This window comes from Balaenoptera acutorostrata, chromosome 16 (assembly GCF_949987535.1).
Source record: "Balaenoptera acutorostrata chromosome 16, mBalAcu1.1, whole genome shotgun sequence".
NCBI classification, from domain to species: domain Eukaryota; kingdom Metazoa; phylum Chordata; class Mammalia; order Artiodactyla; family Balaenopteridae; genus Balaenoptera; species Balaenoptera acutorostrata.
The window spans coordinates 48,429,204-48,457,045 of NC_080079.1; the positions used below are offsets into that span (position 1 = coordinate 48,429,204).

The 27,842-nt window shown below is 40.8% G+C and overlaps 1 protein-coding gene across 7 annotated transcripts in view; it reads left to right on the forward strand.

The window, feature by feature from the left end:
* Positions 1-27,842, forward strand: part of ERCC6 (ERCC excision repair 6, chromatin remodeling factor) — a 73,732-nt gene that overhangs the window by 36,291 nt on the left and 9,599 nt on the right. For 4 of the 7 annotated variants that reach the window (XM_057530662.1, XM_057530666.1, XM_057530661.1 and 1 more), the window contains 8 exons: positions 6,260-6,395; positions 17,525-17,695; positions 18,181-18,357; positions 20,122-20,238; positions 22,726-22,842; positions 24,551-24,646; positions 26,898-27,113; positions 27,584-27,694. In XM_057530662.1, the coding sequence (XP_057386645.1) occupies positions 6,260-6,395; positions 17,525-17,695; positions 18,181-18,357; positions 20,122-20,238; positions 22,726-22,842; positions 24,551-24,646; positions 26,898-27,113; positions 27,584-27,694 (1,141 nt within the window). The remainder of the gene's footprint in view (positions 1-6,259; positions 6,396-17,524; positions 17,696-18,180; positions 18,358-20,121; positions 20,239-22,725; positions 22,843-24,550; positions 24,647-26,897; positions 27,114-27,583; positions 27,695-27,842) is intronic. The other 3 variants (XM_057530665.1, XM_007178719.3, XM_057530667.1) reach the window with 3 other exon arrangements.

Sequence of the window (27,842 nt, forward strand, 5' to 3'; positions counted from 1 at the left end):
GTACAAAAATATTTTTAGGTTGTAATCCTTATTCTCTTTAGGAATTTAAATAAACTATTAAAACTTTAATATTCTGAAAGAATAAGCATTTAAACTGCGTTTGTTCTGTGTGGTAGGACTGAAATAGTTTATCTTGAAATCCAGTGAGCTTTTCCGTATTTAAGCTGTAAATTGACTTTTTATGTCAATCAGTATTGGTAAAAATAATGCTAGGTAAATTATGTGGGATCTTTAATCTTGAGCCCAGGTGATCCAAGATCTCCTTGGATTCCAACAGGCTGACCTAATGAGTACCAGCAAGATACTTACCAGGTGCTTGTGTCCTGGAAACCTCAGGCACTCACAAGATGTGATTTGGCGATCCCTTTAAAAGAGTGTCAGTGTGCCTGCAGGCAGCAACAGCAGAGAGTTACTGCCCCACACGCTGGTTCATCGTCAGAGAAATGTTTACAGGAGAGCCAGATACGAACCGTAAACTATTGAGTAAAGAACTTTTTTTTAAATCTTCAAAGTCTATTGCTTTGCTTTTATTCCGTACTCTTTTCATTAATTTAGCAGATCAACACTTACCGGGAGCAGTACTTGAAGTTTTAGAATATTTTAGACATACTTATATTGCTGTAGGAAGGGAAAAATGTATTTGGAGATTTTTAAATACTAAATGTTCCATTGTTATTACACGGAAGTTGTGTTGAAGCAGAGTTTTTTCTTCAGATATTGGAATTCTATTACATTTCATGTGAAAACATTCCATCCCAGTGGAAAAGTCAGAGTTGAAAATGGGCATTTAGTGTTTTCTTATCTATGTATGTCATTAGTTCACCATTTAAAAAATGCTTTCTCTGTTCTAAATAAGCTTTTTGGTCGGCTTGGCTCTGCACCTCTTGTTTTGTTTTGTTTTGTTTTTGTTTTTGTTAACTAGAATGCCCTAAGCTGCCCTGGATAGTTTCTAAGACTGTCTTTCTTTCCTTAAATGATTTCTGGGATTTTCTTATCTCCCATCTCTTTTCTTCCCTTCCTATTACCATGAAACTTGTGTGGAGTCTAATATGCTGGGCCTAGGAAACCTAAAGTCATCCCTGCAGTGTAGTTTTGGTCAAAAAATTAAAACGTGCTCTCTCGAGTGATGACAATCCTACTCGGAGTGAAGTGAGGGCTAATAATGAGCAGCAGCTGTAATCAATTAACTATCAATGCGCATCTCCTCTTTTCCGTAATGAAATAGTGTGGCATGTTGGATTATAGCCCAGATCATCTTTATTAAAATAGTATTGGTAGAAGTGGCTTTCCAGAATGCAGTTATATATCAGCCAAACAACTGAGCTCTTTATGAATAGAGGTGTACGGAGGAGCTTGGTCCCTTCCACATGCACGTGCCAGAGCAAATTGTATGACAGTTTTCTCACAATTTCGTAATATGTCCTCCTCTGAAACTAGATGAACTCGGAGTCCTCCTCTGTGTTTATGTCCGAAAGAAAAATAGCCAGATGAATAGTCAAACGAAGTTCTGCATGAGCCGGCATTGCTTCATGGGCTATGTACATTTCCTCTGAACTCTTGCAAGCTGTAGATTTTGGGGCCCTAATTTGAGATGGTCTTAGTGTTGTAATTTTAAGGTCAACGATCCCTGAAACCATGGAAGTCTCTGGGATACCAGGAAGGAATTTGCTGGTAAAAGAAGTTTTTAATTTTTTGTTTCTTTAATGTGTTTCATATGTGTGTTTTTTAAAAAGAGGGAAAAGCATATTTACATTTACATGTGGTTAATAAACATCTATACTAGTTGTGTTCCCAGTTCATATTGTATACACTACCTTCTTTTCACTTTGCCATTCATATTATAAGGATAGGCCCCCTGAATTTTGTGATGGAGAGGAAATAAATTATTTACCTTTCAAACTTCAGTTAATACTTTGAAGTCTTGGATATCATTTAGGAAATTCCTAGTTACAAATAAATGGCCTGAAAAAGTTAATAAACTTTCAAAGGTAAATGTTTTTACTTTGTAATTCCTGGTAAGTTCAAGGCTGTGAATGGCAGATTTCCATCCTGCAGGTTGAAATATTTGACCATGGAGCCATTGGCTTGTTGTAAACTCATTAGGTAATCAGTGATAATCAGAGATGAAAAGAATTGTAGCCAGTTTGGTAATTGATGCTAATCACTCTAGTACATTTAGCCTTTTCTTACACTCATCTCACGGGATTGAGGGTTGGGGAAGGGTGGTGCAGTTGAAGTGACTGTTAATGGGTTTGATTGCCCCTTCTGTGGTTCAGGGACGATCTAGGTCTGCTCCTAGATTCCCACTCTGTGTGAAAACCTCTGTAATCTTCTAATAGACAGAGTGGCAGAAATTAAAGGGCATAATAATGCCAGATGGATGTTCAGCCAAAATAAAATATTGGCCTTAAATGACATTGTAGCAGTTGGCAGAGAGCGTGTTATAAAAAGAGCAAAAATACTTTATAACCTACAAAAGCATATGTACGTATTTATGTTTATTTGAAAGTGAATTTGTTTTTAAATATTTTAGATATGTTTTGATTGGTTGTTTCCTAATCCCTGCTAAGTGCATATTGATGATAACTCTCTTTAATTCCCCTTGGAGGATATAAAGAAGTTGGTGCGTTTAATCCTTTTAGAAAGGAATATTGTCAAGGAAGGGGCCAGGGCAGAGTCATGCTCTCCCCAGGGAGCTTGAGGGGGCTCTTGCATGGACCCTGCCCTTGGGGAGGGGCAGAGCATGGCTTGGGAATTCTTCAGGAAGTGTCAGCACCTGGCTTCTTGCAATCTGAGCCCATGCTGTGGAGCAGAGGGGGCAGGGGCAGTGACTGTAGCTGGAGGTTGGGAGGATTTAGAGTAGGTGGAGGCATTTTGTTACATTGGAGTATTATAAGGGTAAGCCTCATTTAGGCTGTGGCTTGTTTTTCTACTAGAACTACAAGGTATTTTTCAGTTGTGCAGATTATTTTTAATATTTCAAGTACTGTGTGATTTACTCTAGTTTACAAAAAATTTTAAGTTCAGGAATCATTTATTGAACTGTAACAAGAAAATAAAAATCACCCAGGATCCCCTAACTCAGAAATAATCTCTTTTAACGTTTCAATACAACTTCTTCCAACCTTTAAAAAAAGTTTTCATTTAATAAAGCCAGTATTTGTTCATTACCTCCTGTGGTCTAGACATTGAGATCATTTGAAGAAGAGGCTGTCCCTGTACCCTGAAGGACCTTAGGAAGGATCTAGCAAACAATTACAATAAGGGTGATATGCGTTATGACAGGGTTAATGTGGGATCCTAACTAGTGTGGACGCACCAAGGAAGGGTCCTTGACCTACCTGGAGAGAAAGGGACGGGAAGGGAAGACGCTGCGGGCTGATGGACAGGTGGCTAGGAGAAGAGGGCAAGAAGGGACAAGGTGAAGGCTAAGAGGTCAGAGGAGTATGCACTTTGTAGGAACTGAAGACGGTGCTGGTGGGGGAGTGCTGAACCACCAGGCCAGTGTCGGGGTAGGGGCCCTGAGAGAGGAGAGGCTGAAGAGGTGGGCCGAGGTCGGATCCTCCGGCTCTCATATGCCAGGGTGAGGTGTTTGGACTGGTTCGAGAGCAGGGGACAAACATGAAAAGGCTCTTAAGCAAAGGGATGAGGTGTTCAGAGTTTGCTTTCTGGAAATGATCGTCCTAGAAAGTGCAGTAACCCAGGTAAGAGATGATAGTGGCCAGAAGTGGAGTGTTAACAGTGTAGATGGTGAGACAGGGTAACTTTGAGAGGGATTTAGGAGGTAGATGTGACATGAACTCAGTACAGGTTGGATACAGTGGAGAACAGGAGAGGGGCAGAGGCCCGGATTTCCAATTGGGGTACCTGGAGAATGGGTGACAGTTCTTTCCATTGGATTAGGAAGCATGGTAGGAGGGCCAGGTGGGGAGAGGATGACGTGTGGTGCCGTGGGGACATCTGAGTGGAGAGAGCAGCCGGCAGTTGGACATCCAGGCATATGGTACTTTGGAGTTCAGGAAGGAGATTGGGGCTGGAGACCTAGATGTGCATCATCAGTGCAGAGACAGTAATTGAAACTGGGAGTTAATGAGATAGCATGGGGAAAGTGTGTGCAGTGGATCTAGCTCCAGATATTCAGTATCCTCGTTGGGCAGAAAAAGGTAGGGGGCGGAGAAGGACAGTTTAAAAGGTGCCAGTGACTCTGCTCCAGGATGAGTGAGAGGTAGGCCATGTGGGGCTCCAGTGTCCTCTGTCAGTCTTGGCTCCCAGTTGCCTCTGGTGGCATGAGCTGAGTGTGAGTCTAGTGTTGAAGAGATTCCCATAGTTAGTTTGACTTTTGCTTAGTTTTCATTTCATTGATACCCATCTCCTTAGCAGGACTGAGGATGAAGCAGCTCCAGTAGTAGGAGCATTGATGTAGCGGGGGTATGGGCTCAGACAAGAAAAGGGACACCTGTTCCGTGGTAACAGGAGGGAAGGAAGGCTGGATGGTACTGATTCAGTCAGGTGCCTACGGTGTACAGTGGATCAGGATATTTTGACTTCAGGTAAAACAATCCTGGCCTCAAATTGGGTTAAATGTTCACATCCCTACAGAGGGGTTAGGTTGTAGACACAGCATGATCAGAAGCAGCCCAATGATGTCATCAGGGGCCCGGGTTCTCCTGATGCCATTTCTTCTTGTGGTCATAAGATCTCCTTGCACTGTATTTCCTTGTTCACATGCAGCAGGAGAGACCAAGAGAGGAAACTCTCCCGGACCTAGAGTGTAAGTCCTTCCTTAACCGTGAGCAAGCCAGTCTTCCCACGCCCCTCAGTGGACTGGCGATTGTCGCCAGGGGAACACTGTGTGCTGACAGGCCGCAGACAAACTATGATTCCGGCTTGTCCCCTCTTCGCCCTAGCCAGACAGTGGTCAGAGTCCCATCGAGTACATGTCTGGGAAGGAAGAGGGGATACCTGCACAAAACTGTGGTTCTGTTCGGAAGGAGAGCGGGGAGGTGTGGATGTTGAGGGAGGGGGCCATGACCAGTTTACTGGCTCCCTATATGTAAGTGAATTGGGGTGATTCCATAAGTAATCTGGTTTTTTAAAAGACTTACGGGCATCTTCCAGATTTTAAATATTCTTCAAAGATGATTTTAATGGTTATATTATATTCCATCTTATTTAACAAACGCTAATGGTATTTACTGTATTCTGTTCTAAGCACTTTATAGATGTTGATTTCATCTTCATACAAATGGTATGATCACTACTGTTATTATTCTTATTTTAAGATGAAAAGCTGAGGTTCCGTTAGTGTGTGCAGAGCTGGGATTCAGACCCAGGCAGTGCTCCTAACCACCAGCCTGTGCTGTAGTAAAGATGGTTTATTCAGCCCTTCTCTTATTTACAGACGTTCAGGCAGCGCCCACTTTTTCCACAGTATAAATAATGCTACAGTATGTATCGCAGTACACAGATGTTTGTCTTGGGATCGCTTGGTCAACATGCGACTCTTGTTAAAGCTCTTGCTACGTAGTGCTCAGCTGCTCTACACAAGGACTGAGCAGCTTGCCTTCCGTTGGCCTGGGCTTTCCGGGAGAAACGGTCACTGGGGTGCTCACCCACTTGTTTTTTATCACGTGGAGAAGAGAGCAGCACCATGTAGTGGAAGAGCAGGCTGCAGCAGTCAGAAGACCGACTTGAGGCGTTGCTCCATCTCCTGGTAACCATGGGGCCTCGGGCACACCAGCCTTCAGCGGCCCTGAACACTGCAGGATTTCTGTCCTGCTTGCTTCCCGAGGCTGTGAGATTGGTTGAAACCTTGTGGGTGAAAACTCTTGGTAGACTGTAAAGCTTCACACCAATTGAAGAAACTCTTTTGTTCACTTAGGTTAAGATATACTGTATAATGCCTTCACTAATCTGGAAGAAGAGAGAAAAGTATTTTTGTTAGGTAATTTTTGTTTGATTTTTTTTTTTTTTTTTTTTTTTACTTTACTATAGACATTATCTTTTGATGTATAGTAGCTGGTGTTTCCTCTTAATACCTGCACTCACTAACTGATGAATGGGGTTGTAGGGATTTCACTTGGTGGGTTTCATCCTCAATAGCTTTTTCTTTAAAGAAAGTATCAGTACATTTCCAAAGCTAGGATTTTCTTTTTTGAGCTGTTAAGTTTTTGTTTGTTCTTTTTTGTTTTTTTGGCAGTTGATCATCCATATGCTGTCCTTCATGGTTGTCTTTTCTTCTTGGACATTTTGGGTGCAGGTTCGAGGGGTTGGGTCCGACTATAATTGTCTGTCCGACGACAGTGATGCATCAGTGGGTGAAGGAATTTCACACGTGGTGGCCTCCATTCAGAGTGGCAGTTCTGCACGAAACTGGGTCCTTTACCCACAAAAAGGTAACATTACAGTACTTCAGAATCTTTTTGCTTGTTTTAAAGCCCTCTATTTTACATAATTGTTTTTGCTTTGATCCATTTATTTATTAAGTGTATGTTCCTGTGTTTCTTTCTTGCATTTAAACTTACTGTTACTGATTTAATTTAGAGCTCTGTATTTTTAAAACAATTATGAATGCAGGCTTTATCATTCTAACAGTCCATGGTGGTGACATGTTCTTGTCCAGTGAAACACAAGCCTGATACCCTGAGTGGGACCAGAAATCAGGGGGCTTATGCAGCAGTTAACTGGCTGGATTTGGGGCATTAGTGGCTTTAAATGGTTTTAGGAAAGTAGGTACAAAATGTAATAAAATAACTCTTAATTGATAAATGAATTTGTTAACATGCTTTTAAAATGTGTTTTAAATGAGCAAAAGAACAGCCTGCCATTTTGTAGTTTGTACTGTTGTCTTTTAGTTTAGTTGTTGTTTGTTCTCTGAATCGTTGATTACCATTTAAGTCTAATCACTGTTCTTTGAAAGTTGCATTTTCTCACTTACTTGTAGTTTTACCCACATTATCAAAAAGGAGGTTTATCATCTGTTCTCCTCTGGGTAGCATAGATAGGTTGTATTATGCTTTTTTAATTCTCATGTCTGTCTACCATCTAGACTGTAAGCTCTGCAGGGTGGAGGCTATGTCTTCATCATTTTTGTATCCCAAGGGCCCTATAGACAATAGATAATAATTACACATTTTCACTGTGGGTTTGCAGGTTTTACTCTGTAGACAAGAAGTGGCAGTTTGTTATGAGTTCTTTCTGTTCTGAGTTTCACAGGTCTTGAGTGAGGTCTCTGTGCCCCCATGAAAGCAGTGCCAGCTGAGAGAGCTGTTGAATGTTTGCCTCGCTCAGTTAAATACGTGTGAGCCACTAAACTCCAGTGTCTTTATAATTCTGCCAGTACCCCCTTTCCTCCAAATTCCCATTTTGTTCATGGTCATGAGTAAGCAGAACTTCTGATAAAATTGAATCAGGAGTATCTATAATTTGGTGGCTCAGCTTTGGTGAGATGGAATCTTGCTTTTACTAGCTATTGTTAAAAACAGCATACTTTGCTCTGAATTTTAAATGATAAATAGAAAACAATTGAGTTGAAATAATTAATGAAGTGGGATAAACGCTACAATCAAAACAAAAAAAAAACTGATTTTTTTTTTCAGCAGCATGAAAATAACAGCTTAGATTGTTTTTCTAGTCAAACTAAATTGTTTTAACTATCCTGTCATCATTCTTGTAAAACATTTTTGATTCCTTTTTTCACTTCCATTGTCTATTGACATTTCTTAATATTTTATATTGCAAAATCTTGTACTAGGATTCATTAGTTGATGAATGTCTTCAAAAGGCAAATTTTTCACATGTTCCTTCTTATCCTTTTATTTTCTTTTGTGCTTTTTCTTTTACACCTTTACCATATCATGGCTCACTTGAGTTTCTTCTGTTATTATAGCCTGAAGAACAACCTTCATGTAAATGAAATACATTGACTCATGAATGAAAATAGAATTGACATTGGTCAGTGTCTCTGTTGGTGAGATTTGCTTCCTTAACTTGCTTAGAGGGCAAACAATTATTTCACTTTTGTTTACAGTGATTTGCACCTTCTGAGGTGTCTGGTTATGCACAGACACATGCATATATATGATTGTTCATAATTTTTTTAGTACTTAATGGTTTACCAAGAACCTTAACCTGAAGTTTCTTACTTAACTTTTGAGGAAAAGCAGTAGACTTGTGTTTTTACTCTGACTCTTAACTCTTTGGACGGTCCCTTTTTCATTATAAAGTATCTCAGATCTCTAAAGATGTAAGCTGTTATGCAAAAGATCAAAAAGATGTTCTTTCGCATCTTTCAAACCATACTCTTCACTTAGAGACACAATCAGTTTATTATTAATACTAATATCAGTTTATTATTTGTGATGATGACATATTGAAAACGTGTTAGTCCTCTGCACAGGCCTTGTTATAACACTTCCAAGATCAGAACTCTGGCTTCTGGATTAAAAGACTGAGTGGCATTTGATCCCTTTGCTCCTTCCTTTTGTATTTGTGTGTACAGATCTTTTTTACCACTCCATGCACACCTGTTGGCTTATAGGTGTGTGTTAGATTGCAATAGAGTTTACATTTCTTAATCACATTTCAAATATTCTGTCAGTGCTGGTCTGTCCTTTAAGCCAGCATCTAATGTCTAACTTCCTTTCCATCCTTATAGGCTGAAATTTCTTTTTTCCATGGGGGAACTTTCTGTGCCCACCAGCTGTCCTGTCTAAATGTATTGATAGTAGCAGCACTCTGGTATAGGGTTATTCAGTGCTGGAGAAAATAGGGAAGAGAAGAGAATTTCTCTTTGGAAAACTTAAAAAAGTAATAACGCCAGAATTATTCTGCTTATCATTCAAATAGATTATTTTTATTTTTCTAATGATTTGTTGTAGTTGGTAAGATGTAAAACTTTGAAATTTTGGAAGTTTTTCATTTAGAGAAGAGCTATCAAATGATCAAACAATTTCTAAATGGAGGTCATCTATCATTTTTCTTCCCTAAGTTGCCTTTTAGCTTCCCACCTCTCTCACCAGGTGACCCTATATTATCTTTGTTAATATTCTCTTTGGTTGACAGCATAATTTTGAATTATCAAATGCACACCCAGCAACCTTGCAAAAAAATATGTGGCTAATATTTTCAACCAAATGATCAAATCAGATAAAGACATTTTCAGGCTCTGAATCTCCTTTAATGGTCAGTCGAAATCTCATTTACTAGGAATCTAAGATTATCCTTTTCTCATGTTTTATGATCTCTTTTTTCTAATGGAGAGAAACTTGATATGTAAGTTGATTAATATTTATTTGTTGAATAACTATAAACATAACATTGCAGGATTAGGATTCCAAATCCTATTAGGATTCCAAAAAATGGATATGATGTTTTTAACTGATCTTGAAAAGCTAATCATTTTGTTGGGGAAAGAAAATATATGAAAAGATAATAAAAGAAGGCAGTTTTGTAATTCTTATCCCATAACTCACAGCAGGGGGTGGCAACTTTAGCACTGTGTTGTAAAGTTTATTTAATTATTAAGGACCCTTTTTTCAATTTGTTGGAAGATGTGTAATGAGAAATCTCTTGCTTATGTTCTGAAACAGTTGTCACTTTATAGCTCTCCCACCTTTCCCTGCCTTGTAGGATATAGTAATTCTGTGGAATAGTTTTGGTAATTCAAAGAGATTATCATTTTGATCCATTCATGGTATTTAGAGGCATAGGATTAGGAAATGCGACAATGGCATAAAGGCATAGATTTTATAATTACCAAACCAGGGTTGGAATCTTGGATCTGCCATCTTATAGCTTTGTGACCTGGCGCAAGTCATTTAGCTTTTCTGAGCCTAGTTTGATCTCCTGAAAATGGGTTATTTTTGGTAATTTTTTGAGGATTTGTTGGGTTAATATGTGTGCACAATAAACTTAGTATGGTCCCCAGCATACAATGTTTACTCAGGTAGTTCCTACAATTAGAAACGAAGAATATGGTGGACATCTTCATCTCAGTACTTGAGAAAAGATGCTCTGACATTTCTGATTGATTCAATATAAATATATTGGAGATAGAAGGTTCACACCTGCTTTATCAAAAATATTCATAGTCATTCACTTCTAGACCTTTCTCCTTCGTGTCTAGATTCATTGGCCCCAAAATGATACAGTGAAATACAATTTTAAAATTCTTTTTGGGAATGCAAGGTGTGACTAAAGAACAGACCACAGGAAAACATGGCCATCTGATGCAACTACCATCACATGTTCTTTAAAAAGGCCCGTTTTCTGAAACACTAGCATAAAAAGACTTGGCTTTTTAAAAAGCTGGAAGGGAGGCAAGTAAAAACATAACAAATAAAAGTAGAAAAGGGCCACATGGTCCCTCAAGCATCCTAAATATTTCAGACCCACTCCAGGTACACAAATTACAACACAATGTGATGTAGTTCCCATTAACTTTCGAGATGGTGTATACACCTGATACAAGAAATGATAGATGCTATGCTTGGTCTTTGAGGGATATTGTAAAATTATGTTGCTGGAGCCCTTTTTTCTTCATTGTCAGCACAAATCCTTGTTTATTAAAGATTTAGCTTGAAGGAAATTTTAATTAATTACAGGTGCAGTAAATCCTGCCTGGGAAGCTGCCGAGCTGTGTTTACCGTGAATGGCCTTCATGTGCCTGTGCTCCACTCTGCTCTGCCTGCTGCCTGACAGTGTGATTTATGGCTGTTGTTTTCTACCAGTCCACTGTTTGCCCTCTAGGAGGGATTGGTCTCCTGAGCCTCCATAATAACAGCAGCACTTTCACAGACATCTTTTAATGACAACAGCACTGCATTCAGTAAGGCAGGCTAATTGCAGATGTACCCTATTAATTGCAAAAACTAGGAGAGGTTACATATTTTACAAGCTTTTAATTTGAAACCGCCCGAGATGATTTGTCTTAAGTGTTTGGATAGAGACGTCCATAATATTCAACAATTCACCATTATTGAAACTCCGGTCTAGGCAGTTATAGAATTCTGAGATTGAATCAGGTAAAAACAAATAGTCTTAGATGGGTTTTTACCCAGTGGCTGTTAAGTGGAGGTTATGTTTTCAACGTGGACATTAAAAAAATTTCTTACTCTTTTTATAAAAGCATCTTTGATTCTTTTTTTTTTTTTTTTTTTTTAAAGGATTTTCTTATTTATTTATTTATTTATTTTTTTTGGCTGTGTTGGGTCTTCGGTTCGTGCGAGGGCTTTCTCCAGTTGCGGCAAGCGGGGGCCACTCTTCATCGCGGTGCGGGGACCGCTCTTCATCGCGGTGCGCGGGCCTTTCTCTATCGCGGCCCCTCCCGTCGCGGGGCACAGGCTCCAGATGCGCAGGCTCAGCAATTGTGGCTCACGGGCCCAGCTGCTCCGTGGCATGTGGGATCTTCCCAGACCAGGGCTCGAACCCGTGTCCCCTGCATTAGCAGGCAGATTCTCAACCACTGCGCCACCAGGGAAGCCCAGCATCTTTGATTCTTATCATCATACATCTTTTTGAATATGGTAGAAATTTTGTATTTCTATAGTTAACGTTACAGAATTTTCCAAATAAACTTCAATTCTTAGACATGTCAAAGAAGCTAAACATCACTCTGGTGGTATGTATTTGAGAGGCATGGCATCTCGTTTGTTTAACTGTGGAAAAGTGATGTCCAAAATCCAGGGTGGCGTTCCTTGAAGGGTAGTGGAATTGCTGTGGTGAGTCACTGCATCTAGCAGTTAGGAGTTCCAGGGTCATGAGCAAGTAGATCCACATGGGCAGGGTTTGGCTGTGATCCAGCAGACATTTTATAAATGTGAGTGGTAATTTCACTTCTGCTGTATTTCAGGCCCCAAACAGTTGTCGTTGTTTTACTCCCATTTCTCTCTGGGCACAAAGCTCTGTGCCTGGAGTAGCACAGGGCACGGGGCATTCCTGTGTGTCAGTCTGCTGTCGTTCCACGCCCTACCTGCTTCATGACTTCTGGCAGCCACTGCTGTCCCAGGAGGAGGAAGAGATGGGGATAGAGTTGGGATAGCTGCCTGCCCAGAATCTCAGTGGAAAATTCAGATGTGGAGGAGCTGTTGAAATCAGCTCTGGCTTCTAAAAGTCTCAGGACTGGTGGGATGCGTTCGAGGTGGAGCAGTGCATCTCTGGACAGCCTGCTTTTCTTCACTGGACACTGGACACTAGCCACCGTGGCAGAGCCGGTGGCAGTGCAATAGCAGTGTAGTCAGGGAGAAGTGGGTAAGGTGAGGCATGGGAGAGTCTATACGTGTGTCTGTAAGACTGTGAGCCTTGAGGTATTTAGTGCTGCATTCATCATAAGGTAAAAAAAAAAAAAAAAAAAAAAAAGTCAGGAAATGGTTAAATCAGGTGTGGCCCTCGATGTAGTATTGCGTAGGCACGGAAGATCATGAATAGGAAGATGGCAAAACAATATTATGACATGAGAAAAGTTCCTCTTTTCCTCTTTCAAAATTTTCTTGGCCATTGTTACACCCTTTTATATTCTATTGAATTAAAAAATATTTTAACCCTTGTTTATTAAGATAATATTTTTTAAGATGTTGAATTTTATGAAATTTGTATGACTATGATTACATGAATTATTGTATTCGTTTTCCTAATATTTAGCTATTCTTCTATTTCTGTGATGCCTTGTTAGCTTCATATAGTACTAGATTTTATTTATAAAGTAATGAATTTCTAGTTGGGGAGTACACACACTGTGTGAGTATGTTGCTTCTGTCAGTTTTGAAAAACAGGGTTTTGCTAGCCTTCTATCTTTTTCTGTATTTTGGAACCGTTTCAATAACAGGATTGATTCCTACTTCACTCGTAAAACCCTTTGGGTCTAGTAGACTTCTGGTGGGAAAACCATAACATCCTTTTCAAGTCCTTCAGTATTGGTCTGATTGGTTTGTCTCATTTTTCTTGGGTCCATTTTGGTAATGTTCAGATTCTCTGTCAAAGTTCAGATTCTTTGGCATTGGATTGCACATGGCATTGGCTAACATTTTGTGTTCTCTGCCTCTGTGGTGACTCCTTTAATGTTTTTCATGCTGCCCATCTGAGTCTGTTCTTCGGGCTGACTTTCCAGAGGTCTGTCTGTTTTTTGGTCTTTTCAAAGAGTTACTTAGTTTTTTTTTTTTTTTATCAATTCTACCAGGTTTTGTCCTTAAGCTTCACTAATTTTTGTTTTTATCTTACTGTCTCACTGTCTTTATTTAGCCAATTGTATTGGCTGCTTGGTTTGATTTCAGCCCCAGTAGGGTGTGGGGAATGAGTATCTTTGTGTGGGTTAAGACTCTGCTGAGAGCTATTAAAAGGAGCTCGCTGATGGAGAGACTCAGATCCTTTGGATCCTAACTATAAACTTCTAGTTGCCTTTAGTCTTCCTCTGTCTCTTCTGACTGTCGAACTCTGAGAAGCTGTGGCCGTGTCCCCTGCCGGCTGTGGACGTGCCCCTTTGGCAGCACAGCTCTAAGGGCTGTGCCTTGGGTTCTGGTGCAGTGCTCCGGGCAGGCAGGTAAAGGCCTGGCTCTTCTCTCTAGTGTGTTGTCTCCTTAAAATACAAAAGAAGCGCTCCTTTTCCTGTTCACTTCTTGTTGTCTGATGTTTGTATTTCTGATCCTGCCCTGTTTTTGTTTGCATTTCCTTGGGACATCTTTAATAGTTCCCATACTCTTAACTCTCAGCACCGGTCTAGTTCGGGTCGCATCTCTTAAACACAAGGCCAGGTTTTGGCTGTACTTTACTAGTGGAAAGGGTCACTGCTGACAGCCCACTGTCACGTGGAGACCCTGACATAAATGTTAGGTCTGAAACCAGCTATCTTACTTTCTGTTTATTGTATTTTCTGCTTTTTATATTTTCTTAATTCGTTTTCTGTTTCCTATTAGAAAATTTTCTATTCCTATATCTGTTTTTTTCCTGATAGTTCTACAGTCTATCACTTTTCTGGTATTTATGCTGAAGTAGCAGCTATTAATCAATAAATGGGCTTAAATTTTTTATGAATGTATTTCAATCTGTTTTTCTGTCCTGATAAAGAATTGAACAGTATTCATCACCTGTGCCCCATTCTACCATTGATAAGGTGGGATTTTTAGTACACTCTTAATTTCCCCTGTTCTCACTCCAGGTTTTGTTAAATTAAACTGGAATTATAATCATGTAAAAACACATCCCTTTTTATATTTTAGATAATTTCATAACAGTTTCATTAGTACTTAAAACAATGTTTTTTGTTTTTTTTTTTTTTTAATTTATTTATTTATTTTTGGCTGTGTTGGGTCTTCGGTTCGTGCGAGGGCTTTCTCCAGTTGCGGCAAGCGGGGGCCACTCTTCATCGCGGTGCGGGGACCGCTCTTCATCGCGGTGCGCGGGCCTTTCTCTGTCGCGGCCCCTCCCGTCGCGGGGCACAGGCTCCAGACGCGCAGGCTCAGCAATTGTGGCTCACGGGCCCAGCTGCTCCGTGGCATGTGGGATCTTCCCAGACCAGGGCTCGAACCCGTGTCCCCTGCATTAGCAGGCAGATTCTCAACCACTGCGCCACCAGGGAAGCCCAAAACAATGTTTTAATATTAATTATTGTTTTAATAATTTAAGAATGGTAGGTATATTACATGTAATCTTCCCTTAAAAGTATTTTCTTTTATAGTAAAGTAAGAGGCAGTGTTGCCTAATGTTTAGTTAATAGTGGCTTTGGAGTTGGCTGCTTTTCTATGCTCAAATCCTAGCACCACTTTACCAGCTATGTGACCTGATAACATTATTTACTATCTCTAAGCCACAGTTTTCCCCTCTGTAAACTGGGGGTAAGGACCTCTGTCCTCTCTCAGAGTTGCTGTGAGCACTCAGTCTGTGATGAGCATGGGGCGGGGAGCTCTGCTGCCTGCTCTTGTGCAGAGTGCGGGGTCCTGAGCACCTTTCTTCTCCCACCAGGGAAAGGAGTTGCATTCTTTTAGTGACCGCACCCCTGCACCGGCTGGAGGTAGCATGCTGTTCTTAGGCCATCTCTTGCTGGTTTATTTTCTGTCCTTGCCGAGCTAAAGGTGGAATTTGTTATTTTTTTCTGTCAAGCATGACTGCTAATTTGGATCAATGCAGAATTCCAGGGTCTTTGCTTTCCCCCTAGAATTATGGAAAGATTTGCCCTTCGTTTTCTGACATATTTAGTGTTGCAGAAAAGATATCCAACGCAGGTAGTCTTTTTCCTTTGCAGGGAATCTTTTTACAGTCTGTTTTGTTCAGGCTAGAAGCTACAGCATTTTCTCGTTTTCCCTTGTTTTTGGGATTCAGACATCTAACAGGTTTGTACGCAGGTGTATGGCTGTTTCGGTGTTTTGTTCTACACACTCTAGTCTTTCCTCAGAAGTTTTTTCTATCATTTTTAAAATCACTTCTTTTATATCCTTTGTACTCTGTCCTTCTTGAATTCATGTTATACATCATTAGAGCTCCTGGATTTGTCTTTCTTGTCTCCTTGGCTTTTCTCTCATTTTCTTTCGTTTTATAAAAAAAACGTTTTCCATCTACCGTGTTGTTTTCAGTTTAACAAGGATTGACACAAAGGATGTTCTGGAAAAATAAAAATTGGGTAAGTGTTTACATGTTATACGTTTTTCTGGTCTTCTTATGAGCCCTCCTCCCCCACAGTAGTGGACATACTAGTCAGTGTTTACAACTTACAGATTAATGAAACATAAACTTCACTGCTGATAATGTATAATTCTGTCGTATGTATTATGTTTGTGTACATATTTATAAAGTGCCTTAGATTGCATCATGATTGAAAGGTTGATTTTTTAAAAAATTTTTAAACATTTTATTATATTTATTTTTCCTTTCAGTTTTATTGAGATATAATTGACATACAGCACTGTACAAGTTTGAGGTGTACAGCATAATGATTTGAGATACATACACATGAAATAATTATCACAGTAAGCTTAGCGAACATTCATCCTCTCATAGATACAAAATTAAAGGAATAGAAAAAAATTTCCTTGTGATGAAAACTCTAGAGTTTACTCTCTCAACTTTCATACCTAACATACAGGAGTGTTAATTATATTTATCACGTTGTACATTACATCCCTAGTACTTAGCTTATAACTGGAAGTTTGTACCTTTTGATTGCCTTCATCCAATTCCTCCTCCCCCCCATCTTCCACCTCTGGTAACCGCAACTATGACATATCTCTTTTTCTATGAGTTTGTTTTTGAAGTATAATTGACCTATAACACTATGTTAATTCCTGTTACACAACATAGTAATTCAATATTTCTATAGGTTTCAAAATGATCTTCATGATAAGTCTAATTATTATATGTTACCATACAAAGATATTGCATAGTTATTGACTAGATTCCCCCACACTGTACATTTCACCCTTGACTCATTTATTTTGCAACTGGAAGTTTGTACCGCTTAATCTCCCTCACCTATTTCTTCCCTGCCCATCCCCTGTTTGTTCCTGGTATCTATGGCTACTTCTTTCTTTTCTTTTTTTTTTTTTTAACATCTTTATTGGAGTGTAATTGCTTTACAATGGTGTGTTAGTTTCTGCTGTATAACAGAGTGAATCAGCTATACATATACATATATCCCCATATCTCATCCCTCTTGCGTCTCCCTCCCACCTTCCCTATCCCACCCCTCTAGGTGGTCACAAAGCACCGAGCAGATCTCCCTGTGCTGTGTGGCTGCTTCCCACTAGCTCTCTATTTTACATTTGGTAGTGTATATATGTCCATGCCACTCTCTCACTTTGTCCCCGCTTACCCTTCCCACTCCCTGTGTCCTCAAGTCCATTCTCTACGTCTGCGTGTTTATTCCTGTCCTGCCCCGAGGTTCTTCAGAACCATTTTTTTTTAGAGTCCATATATATGTGTTAGCATTTGGTATTTGTTTTTCTCTTTCTGACTGACTTCACTCTGTATGACAGACTCTTGGTCCATCCACCTCACTACAGATAACTCAATTTTGTTTCTTTTTATGGCTGAGTAATATTCCATTGTATATATGTGCCACATCTTCTTTATCTATTCATCTGTCGATGAACACTTAGGTCGCTTCCATGTCCTGGCTATCGTAAACAGAGCTGCAATGAACATTGTGGTACATGACTCTTTTTGAATTATGGTTTTCTCAGGGTATATGCCCAGTAGTGGGATTGCTGGGTCGTATGGTAGTTCTATTTTTAGATTTTTAAGGAACCTCCATACTGTTCTCCATAGTGGCTGTATCAATTTACATTCCCACCAACAGTGCAGGAGGGTTCCCTTTTCTCCACATGAAAGGTTGATTTTATTTATTTATTTTTTTGGCCATGCCACGTGGCATGTGGGATTTTAGTTCCCTGACCAGGGCTTATACCCGTGCTTCTTGCATTGGAAGCGGGGAGTCTTAACCACTGGACCGCCAGGGAAGTCCTTAAAAGGTTGATTTTAAGAGTCATGCTCATTTAACTTCTTATTTAAAACTGGCTTTACCATTTTGTCATCATTTTAGGAGAAACTAATTCAAGATATTGCTCATTGTCATGGGATCTTGATCACTTCTTACTCCTACGTTCGACTGATGCAAGATGATATTAGCAGGCATGACTGGCACTACGTGATCTTGGACGAAGGACACAAAATTCGGAATCCAAATGCTGCCATCACTCTTGCTTGCAAACAGGTGTGACCTCTTATAACAAGGAGGGTTTCCAGGTGGATAATATTTAATTGAGAATAAACTCTGCTTTTAGTAACAGACTTATTGAATCTTTCCTTGTGCTTTTGCGTAAGGAATTTGAAATACACATTTTGCCTTAATGCAGAACACTTTTCATTCTTGCACTTAATCATGTTTTCTAAAATTCTCATTGTTCACATTACTTAATGTCTCTTGTAGGGATCAGTTGTTAGAATGTAACCAAATCCAACTCTAGTCCATAGTCTTCAGCTTGAACAGTAAGAAAAATTCTCCCCTATATATATATATTTTAATCTATGTGTAATTGAAGAATTAAACTTGCATAAAATGTCTACGTTTTAGAGGAGACCAAAATAATATGTAGTTGTGTTAAATAATAAGATTGCGTGGGAGTGTTTTGGGATAGGGTTGGTGATCATCTGCTACAAGGTGAATTTAACAGAAAAGTCCTTGCTTTCCCCGAACAGTTCCGCACCCCTCATCGCATCATCCTGTCTGGCTCACCGATGCAGAATAACCTCCGTGAGCTGTGGTCACTCTTTGATTTCATCTTCCCGGGAAAGTTGGGCACGTTGCCTGTGTTTATGGAGCAGTTCTCAGTCCCCATCACCATGGGGGGGTATTCAAATGCCTCCGCAGTACAGGTAATGTATCAGGCAGGTGACACTTCTGGTATTTTAATATTTAAAACGTTCCTACTAAATACTATACTTTGTAGCCAAGTCATTCAGAATGTAAGGGAAATGACCAAGCTTATCAATTGGTATCTGATAAAAACCACAAAATTATTTTTGCTTGATAGCGCATAATTTTCCAGATGAGTTTTTAAAAAATCATGTAAAATATTCAAGAGCAGTCAGAAATTATGAGATAAGAGTGAGTTACTTCTGGACAGCATATAATAGTGCAAATTGGGTAGTCCATCTTATAAAGTACTTTACAAGCTTAGAAAAGGGGACACCAGGGAAGACTTAACAAGACCTATATACCCTTTAACCTGATGCTGGGAAAACAGGCTGGGAAAAGTGGGACATTCTAGGTTAGAGCAACAGTATGAACACAGCCACTCTGTGTGACCACGAGCAGCAAAGAGACACGCTTGACTGGACTGGAGATGCTTTTGGGGGAGTTGCAGGAAAGCTGTGGATGCCGGCAGTGGGGGCCTTGAAGGGAGGCAGGAGCGCTTAGGCAGGGAAGAGCCATTGAAGGTGTTTGAGCAGGAGGCTGGGAGCAGGCTGTTCTTGGAGGGTTACTCAGGCTGCAGGTAGTTGTGGGAGGGAGGTTGGCATTGAGGGACCTGCAGGAATCGTTGGGGGTGAGGGTGATGAGAGCCTGGACCTAGATGTGGGTGATGGTCCTGAGAAAGCAGGTCCAGAACAAGAGTCCCAAGTGGTGTTTTCTAGGCAGAACAAACAAGATGTGGAGGTTGATAAGATAAAGGAAATGGGTGGGGGGGTGGTGAGCTTGCTGCAGCAGATCCTTGAGGTTTCAGGCCTGGTGACTGGTAGAGTGCGGTTGTCACAGACAGGAATGTTAGGAGGTGAGGCCAACTGGAGGGCGGTTCATGGCATTTGGGGGCAGGCTCCAGCCTCCATGAGAGGCTGGGTCTCTGCACAGCTCTCAGGTGGGGGCCTGTACCTGCCAGGTTATGACTGAGCCAGAAATAAAATACATAACTAGAAAAAGAATTTTAGACCTTTAAGATTAGAGGACTGTAAGAAACCATTTTAATACCTTTAAAATTTTGAGATGGAATGATTTTTGATTTTTAATTAACTTTTACGAGAGCTCTCTTCCTCCACTGAATCCCCGTTATCCTTCATGTATCCTGTTCTTTTTTTTTTTTTTAACTCTTTATTTTGGAATAATTTCAAACTTAACAGAAAGTTGCAAGAATTGTAAAAAGAATGCCTAGATTCCCTAATTGTTAGCATTTTGCTAACATTTTGCCATATTTGCTTTATCTTTCCTTCCCTCCCTCCCTCTCTCTCTCTCTCCCCCCCATACACACACACACACACACACACACACACACACACACACAAATTTATACTTTTTTTTTTCTGAATCATCTGAGTAAGTTGTAGACGCGATGCCCCTTTTCTCCAAATCCTTTAGTGTATATTTCCTAAGAACAGGGATGTTGTCTTACATAACCATAGTATAAACATCAAAATTAGGAGGAAATGTAACATTGATGTAATTCTGTTATCTAATCTATTCGTCATTCACATTGTGCAAGTTGTTCCAGTAATTTCCATGTCTCTTTAGTCTCCTTTAATCTGAAGCTGTTCCTCTGATCTTTCTTTTGCCTTCATGACTTGACATTTTTGAAGACTACAGGCCTATTATTTCATAGAATGTGCCTCACCTTGGTTTTGTTTTCCATTCTTTGTGATTGGAATCAGGTTATACCTTTTTGGCAGGAGTATCACAGAAGTGACCTGTCTTTCTCAGTCCTTTACTCGTATCTGGAGGCACATGCTGTTGCTTTGTCCCTTCATCGGTGGTGGCCTGATTACTGGGTAAGGTGTTGTGTGTCAGATTTCTAAACTCTTTGAAGCTACCACTTCTCCTTTATAATTAATAAGTCATTTATGGGGGGATACTTTGAGGCGGTGCAAATGTGGTCTGTTTCTTCCTTGAAGTCCTTGTTTCAGAAGTTTGTGCACTTATCTTTTTTCCCTTTTTAGACTGTAAAGTCCTTGGGAGCAGAGGTACTGCTTTTATTCGCTCCTTTTTGCTTTAAGTCCATAGTTGCCATGAAATAGAGAATCCCAAGAAGATAGTCTGTCAGCAGATATTTTGTGTGTCAGGCTGGGGCTAAAATGATGAGAAATGGCTGACAATCAGAACCTTCCCTTGAATAGCATTCCTGGTCCAGTGGAGAGTGTGCAGGGGGGAAAGTGGTAAATAAACAGATGATCACAGTATAGGGTAATGAAGACTGTGCTCAGGGGAGATAGCCAATAGCAGAGCTTGTGGGAGTCAAGGCAGGCTTCCTGGGTGAGGGATGATTAGGACCTAAAAGGCTGAGGAGGGTGAGGGGGAAGAACATTAACTACCCAAAACATGGACTGCCTCTTAGATTTGTACATTTAGCCTGTGCAGGGGATTTTAGAACTGAAAAGAACCCGAGGAGTCATCTAGTTGAGCCTCCTCATTTCATGCTCAAGGTTATTGAGACTGAGCATTTTGGTGACTTGCCTGAGGTCACTGGGCTCTGGAAGAGGCAGAACTGGGGAGGAGTTATCACTCTGCCTCCTCAGGAATAGGAAGGAAGCGTGAGCGGGCTCAGCAAGGTGTCCACTTTCCATAGCAGTGGGGAGGTGGAGTGACGGAGGAGCACAGTTGGATCCCCACTGTGCGTTTTTACTCACAGAGAGACAGACACAAGAAGCAGAAGGGAATTCAGTATAGAATTGGCCCAAAAGTTGGACTGGAGAATGTGGCGTGACGTCAAAGCTAAAATAGGGTTTCTTGGTCTTCCCTGCTCTCACATCCCCACCCCAGTTTAGAGCTTAAGATCTTCCTCTGGGGAGAGTGGGGTGTGAGAAACAGACCCGTCCCCAGCCACTCTGAGCTCCAACCCTTGCAAGTTCAGCACAAGTGGGCTGGGGGCGGGCGGACTTTCCAGAAGGGTAGACGGACAGGAGAGAGCGAGCTGCCAGGCCACTCGCCAGCCCAGCCCTGGGTTTCCAGCGCCATCAGCATCTCACTCATTCTTCGAGAGGAGAGAAATGGAGATAGACGTGAGCATGTGGGCAGAGTTTCCTTCACATGCTGTATATATTTTTAGGAAGATTTTAAATAATGTACTTGCTTCCTTGGTAGGACTGCAGTGTCTTGTTAAATTTTGAAATTTATCTCAGCATTACGAGCCATAAAATGTACCTGATTATCATCTTCAGGTAATTTTTATCAATGTCTTAATGATACATTTATAGGGTTACCTGTAACCAAAAGTCATTGATGAATGGAGTTTCTTTGTTACTGTTTGCTGGTCCAAGTAAAACTGTTTTTATGTTTACACATACAAGATATACACACATACATGACATACATGTATACAGACTTGAGTGAGGTGTTCTTAGGGTCTTTTAAGGTGTTTTCTTTTTTACCATGTTAATTTTTAAACGTGAATTTTTCTGTGTTTATTCAGGCTCTTTTTATTATTCATTTTGCTGAATAACTTTCTTAAATTTAAGCTTTGGTTGGAAATTTTCTTGTTCCATTAAATAGTGTTTACTAGGTTGTTAAGCCTATTTAGATTTTTTTCAAAGTATCAATAATTTATTGAATTCTGTGTTTGCCTTTAAGTGAATTGCAGAGAGAGTGGTTTCCTGCACTGTGGGTCTTTGTTTTTCTCTGGACAGTTAATAGCCATCTCATGTGGCTGTGCTCCATTACAGAGCCATATGCTCCATTTTAGGCTGGAGTGACCTTTCATTTCTGGGATCATAGGGCTTTTCTTGAACTTACTCTCTGAGTCTCCTGTGGGCAGTAATCTCTGCTTATTATCTGCTGTTCCCCTTGCTGCAGCGTTTCCCTGAGTTAGTGTTTGATCTTCAGTCTTGCGGAGTAGCAGTTCCTTTGTGGCTATTGGAGAGTACAAGATTATAAACTGAGATTTGTTTGAAAGCAGTTTTTTTCCCTAGAGGGGGTCAAGCACTGAATAAATCTCCACTTTAGGGTTTAACTATATAATAATAATTAAATAGAGGTGGAACAGGGCACAAAATTACCAGTTGTTCTTTCGTACATTTTGGTTAATGAGAAGTTTCATTTTGTTTTGTTTTTTTACTGATGATATTATTATGAAAGCTACTGCGTCCAGGAGTATATGGAACTTAAATTTTTACAAACCATTTTCCTACTGTTTCCAACAATTTTGTACGACCATTGGTCATTGTTTTAAAAAATTTTTTTTAAGCATTGGAATCAATTGAGAGGTAAGAACAAACGCATTCCTTAGATATACAGTAATTGTTTCCCCTTTTCTCTTATTAAAGGTTAAAACTGCTTATAAGTGTGCATGTGTTCTACGAGATACCATAAATCCATACCTACTGCGGAGAATGAAGTCGGATGTCAAAATGAGCCTTTCTTTGCCAGATAAAAACGAACAGGTCTGTAAATACAGGAATTATCAAAACATTCCTAAAGCACAGGTGTACCTGTCATTCACCCTGCTTTTCACACACAGAATAGGTGAGGCTAACAGGTGTGGTCTCTGGTGCTGTGGGGCAGGCTAGTCTACAGCTGTATATACCTGCCTACGATAGGTGAGCCTGCTGGACTCAGGAGTGACTGGAGGGCGGGGAAGTGGAGGTGGTCATTGTGCACGTCCTTTCAGGGAGTTTTCCCCCTCAGTTTTTTTTTTTTTTAATTAATTAATTTATTTTTGGCTGCGTTGGGTCTTTGTTGCTGTGCGCGGGCTTTCTCTAGCTGCGGCGAGCGGGGGCTACTCTTGGTTGCGGTGTGAGGGCTTCTCATCGCGGTGGCTTCTCTTGTTGCAGAGCACGGGCTCTAGGCGCGCGGACTTCAGTAGTTGTGGCTCGAGGGCTCTAGAGCGCAGGCTCAGTAGTTGTGGCGCACGGTCTTAGTTGCTCCACGGCATGTGGGATCCTCCCGGACCAGGGCTCCAACCTGTGTCCCCTGCATTGGCAGGCAGATTCTCAACCACTGCGCCACCAGGGAAGCATCCCCCTCAGCTTTTGGAGCATCTAAGGTGTGGAGCACTTATCTGAGGAAGATGAGTGGGTTTTCAGATCTGGTGCAAAGATGAAAGGGTCGTCCTGGGTCCCATGTAGGGACCTACTGGTCTGAGAATAAAGGAAAACAACCAGGTGTGGCAGATGAAGAAGTAGATACATTTTACAGAGTGAACGTTAGGAAATCAGGCCTGATAGCTTCAGTTTCTATTTCTGTTTTTTTGTTTTTGATGTTTTTAAGTAGAGGTTGAGACACAGGTGGCGGGTGGGTGGCTTGGGGAGAGTGAGGAGTGTTGTCACGGCCGTCTGGGTGTGAGCAGGTGCTGAGCGGGGGGGTCCTCTCTAGGACGCCGCCCTGGTGGGGCTGTCTCCAGCCTCACTCAGCACTTACCAGAAAGGAGTGGAGAAGGCAGGCAGTTGAGTTCTTCTTTTGGAAGTTTGCAGGGCAGATGCAGTGGGTGGCAGAGGGGTAGCTGAAGGAAAATACCGTGGGTTTGTGACTAGCCGAGGAGCATAGGCCGTGAAATGGTGGCGGTGGTCTTGGAGAAAGTGAGGAGGGTTGAGAGGCAGAACGTTGGGGGGTGAGGGGAACGTGGGGGCATGGATTAGTAGGTGCCGTTGGGCTGGCAGGGTAAGGGGTTGTCAGAAGTGAGTCTGGTAAACTTGGGGATGGCTTAGAACTCCAGGAAAGGGAGGGGGTGTGCCAGGCAAGGTTAAGGCCCCTGGTCAGGTTTGCTGAAGTGAAGTGTGGGTTGAGGGGCTTGCGAGCTGACATGGTCTGAGCACTCAGAGGCTGGGATGGAGGGAGCATTGTGCACCTGGTCCTGAACTTCCCCATGAGCAGCAAGCCAGGCTTCAGGGACTCCTGGGATAGTGGGGTGGGGAGCAAATGGCATGGGGACCAAAAAGTGGATGGAAGACAGAAACGGAGGGGGCTGTTGAGAGGAGGGAGCTCTTCTTTGCTCAGCGCTGAGATGTGGCTTTTTTTTGTTTTGTTTTTAATAAGAGGTACACGGTGAAAATTACATACACTGTGCTCTTTTGATGAGTACATTTTGTTAATATTTTAGTTATTTTGTTTTGTTAAGGTTTTTTTTCAGCTCTGTTTTTACTCTCCCCCTAGGTCTTATTTTGCCGTCTTACAGATGAGCAACATAAAGTCTACCAAAATTTCATTGATTCCAAAGAAGTTTACAGAATTCTCAATGGAGAGATGCAGGTCAGCCAAATAATAGAAACTGGAGAAAGAATTGTGGACCAAGGAAAGTGGGGGAGGAAAGGAAACTAGTACTAGTCAAGGATTCACTATTATTACCCTCTTGAAAATATCTGGGTGTGAACCTTCACTTCATTTGAAGCCCTTCCAGAAGTAAGAGAACACACAGTTTGAGCATGCTCCCTTTTTATCTGTACTGCAGCACTGTTACACTTGAACCCAGCACTGCATGGTCTAGTGGAAGAATGCACTAGACAACAGGGTCTGTAATGGTGGGTCCTACAGGGATTGCTGTTCCTATGTAGCATGTCGGGAGCAGCCCCGGACTGCTGGGGTGCACAGAGGAAGAATTATTGTTATACATTTTTGTATAAGTAATAACATTTTAGTTATTGGCCACATTCAGCAATATATTCTTCATTAAGCTCATGTAGTAAGTTTATCATCAGCTTTAGTCAAAAGCTTCATGTAAACTCTTCAACTTCTTTGTGCTTCAGTATCTTGAAGTGTGAATTGTATTTTTATTTGACATGTAAGACTTCCTTAGTCCTTGGTCCATCCTCATTGGAGGTACAGCTGAGTAGCATGGGATGCTCGGAGATACACTTTCCTGCCTCCTGCATGGAGCCAGATAGAGATGAGTGTGGGTGACAAGGCTGCCTGTGTTCCGTAGTATCTACATGTTTCTTCCTCCAGATTAAGGCATTTTTGTTCTTTTACCCAGCTCTTACTATTTATTTCATCTGTCATTGGCATCTCTAGGAGGTTTTTAAATCATTCACATTTATTCATCTCTCCTGTATCTCCCCTTAACTTATCTTCACGTGTCTCCAAGTTGTGAAGCCTTAGGTGGTCTAGATCAGCACTGTCCGGTAGATAGAGAACGCAAGCCACATGTGTGATTTTAAATTTTCTAGTACTCACATTAAAAAAGATTAAAAAGCAAAACAGGTGAAATCAACTTTGATAATATATTTTATTTAGCCTGATGTATCTAAAATATTTTAATATGTAATCAAAAATTATAAACTGAGATATTTTACTCTTTTTTGTACTAAGTCTTCAAAATTGGATATTTTACATTGGTAAACACATCTCAATTTGGACTAGCCACACTTCACGTGCTCAGTGGCCACACATGGCTCGTGACTGCTGTATTGGACAGCAGAGGTCTCTGGGAAGAAAGACAAGTTACAGATGACTCTGGGGAGTGGTGATGGGGTTCCTGCTTTGTTCAGATCGTTTATTGTTTATTTGTTTAACTGTTTGCTAGTTAAAACTACCATACTCTATGATTTTTGGCTTAATTTATGATTTATCTTTTTCCACTTGAGCTTTTATACTGGTGAGTGTGACTTGAGTCAGGGGTGAAACCTGTGAAAGATTTCCTCTTGTTGGGGCGGGCGGGTGGGCTCTCTCACTTGGGGTCTCCAAGCCCTTCTGCTGCGTGAAAAGTCCTGCCCGTCATTCCCATCCGTGGATTTTCCACGTGGGTATGTTTTCTGATAAACTAATGTAAAGGTAAAGGGAATTTCAACCTCTGACTCACATGTTAAAATATAGAACTTCTAGTGAGGTACTTAGGAGTATAATATTTAAATGCATTTGTTTGTAAAATAGATAGCTAGTGGGAAGCAGTCGCATAGCACAGGGAGATCAGCTCGGTGCTTTGTGGCCAGCTAGAGGGGTGGGATAGGGAGGGTGGGAGGGAGGGAGATGCAAGAGGGAAGAGATATGGGGATATATGTATATGTATAACTGATTCACTTTGTTATAAAGCAGAAACTAACACACCACTGTAAAGCAATTATACTCCAATAAAAATGTTAAAAAAAATAATAAAATAAATGCATTTGTTAAGTTACATGATAGATTTCCCTAAGTTTTAGATGGGCATGATGTTTCTTATTTATATTTAAAAGGTGAGTCAGTTTTTTATATACTGTGAGCTGCATACTTTTTTTTCTAGAGGGAAAATAAATCATCAGCAGTTGAATGTGACCCTGGTAGATATGTTTGGTCCAAAAGGATTTTTTTTGTTTTTAGAGAACTTGCCCTATCTGGAAAAGAAGATGTGTAGAGGTTGATTTCTTCCAGCTCCTAATACGCTGTGATTAGGGAGGAAACTAAGAAGCTGGTGAAGAATTACTTTTTAATCTGTGTTACATATCACACAGCCTCCTTCCTTTCCTTCCGGAGTGAATAGTATTTTACGTGGGGTAATCTGAGTGCATGTAATTCTTTTGTACCATAGATTTTCTCTGGACTTGTAGCCCTAAGAAAAATCTGCAACCACCCTGATCTCTTTTCTGGAGGCCCCAAGAATCTTAAAGGTATCCCAGATGATGAACTAGGGGAAGATCAGTTTGGACACTGGAAACGTTCTGGGAAAATGATCGTTGTTGAGTCCTTGTTGAAAATATGGCACAAGCAGGGCCAACGAGTATTGCTGTTTTCTCAGTCCAGACAGGTGAGTATACAAACCTCATACGAGAAACAAGTTGGTTCTTGATGACTCACAACCATTATTCAAAAAATGAGATATTGTCTAAAATACTGATTCCAAAGGCAAATCCACCCATTGACACTGAAGTGGCAGCCTGCAAAGCTCTTTGGGAGATGGGATCTTTCTCTAGCGTTGGTGCCCAGAAGTTGGCTTTTTAAAAAAGGCTTATTTCCACGTGATTCTGGGGTGCAGGTGAGTTTGGGTCTGAACTCAAATAAATGCCGTGCTGATTACAAAACTTGTAAGAATTAACAGTTTGGAAATACCAAAAATATTCTTGCAGTAGTTACATTTATCTTCCTCGAATCAGGAAACCGCTTTTAATATAAGCCTTTTGGGGAGGATGTGACTCTTTACACAAATGTGGAGTACTCACTGGAGGTGTACATTTGATTTTTAAACTCTTAACATCCTCCACCCCTTCTCCCAAACAGATGTTGGACATATTTGAAGTATTCCTTAGGGCCCAAAAGTATTCCTATCTCAAGATGGATGGTACCACTGCGATAGCTTCAAGACAACCACTGATTACAAGATACAATGAGGTAACAAGTGAACAGAACGATGTAGTTACATGGTGCTACCTTATGCAGAGGGGAAAGAAGGAGAGGTCTACAGTGCCTACATCTGGGATTAGGCAGTGGGTGCTTTTAACTCAGTGCATTTCTGGATTATTGGGATGTGTGTGTGTTT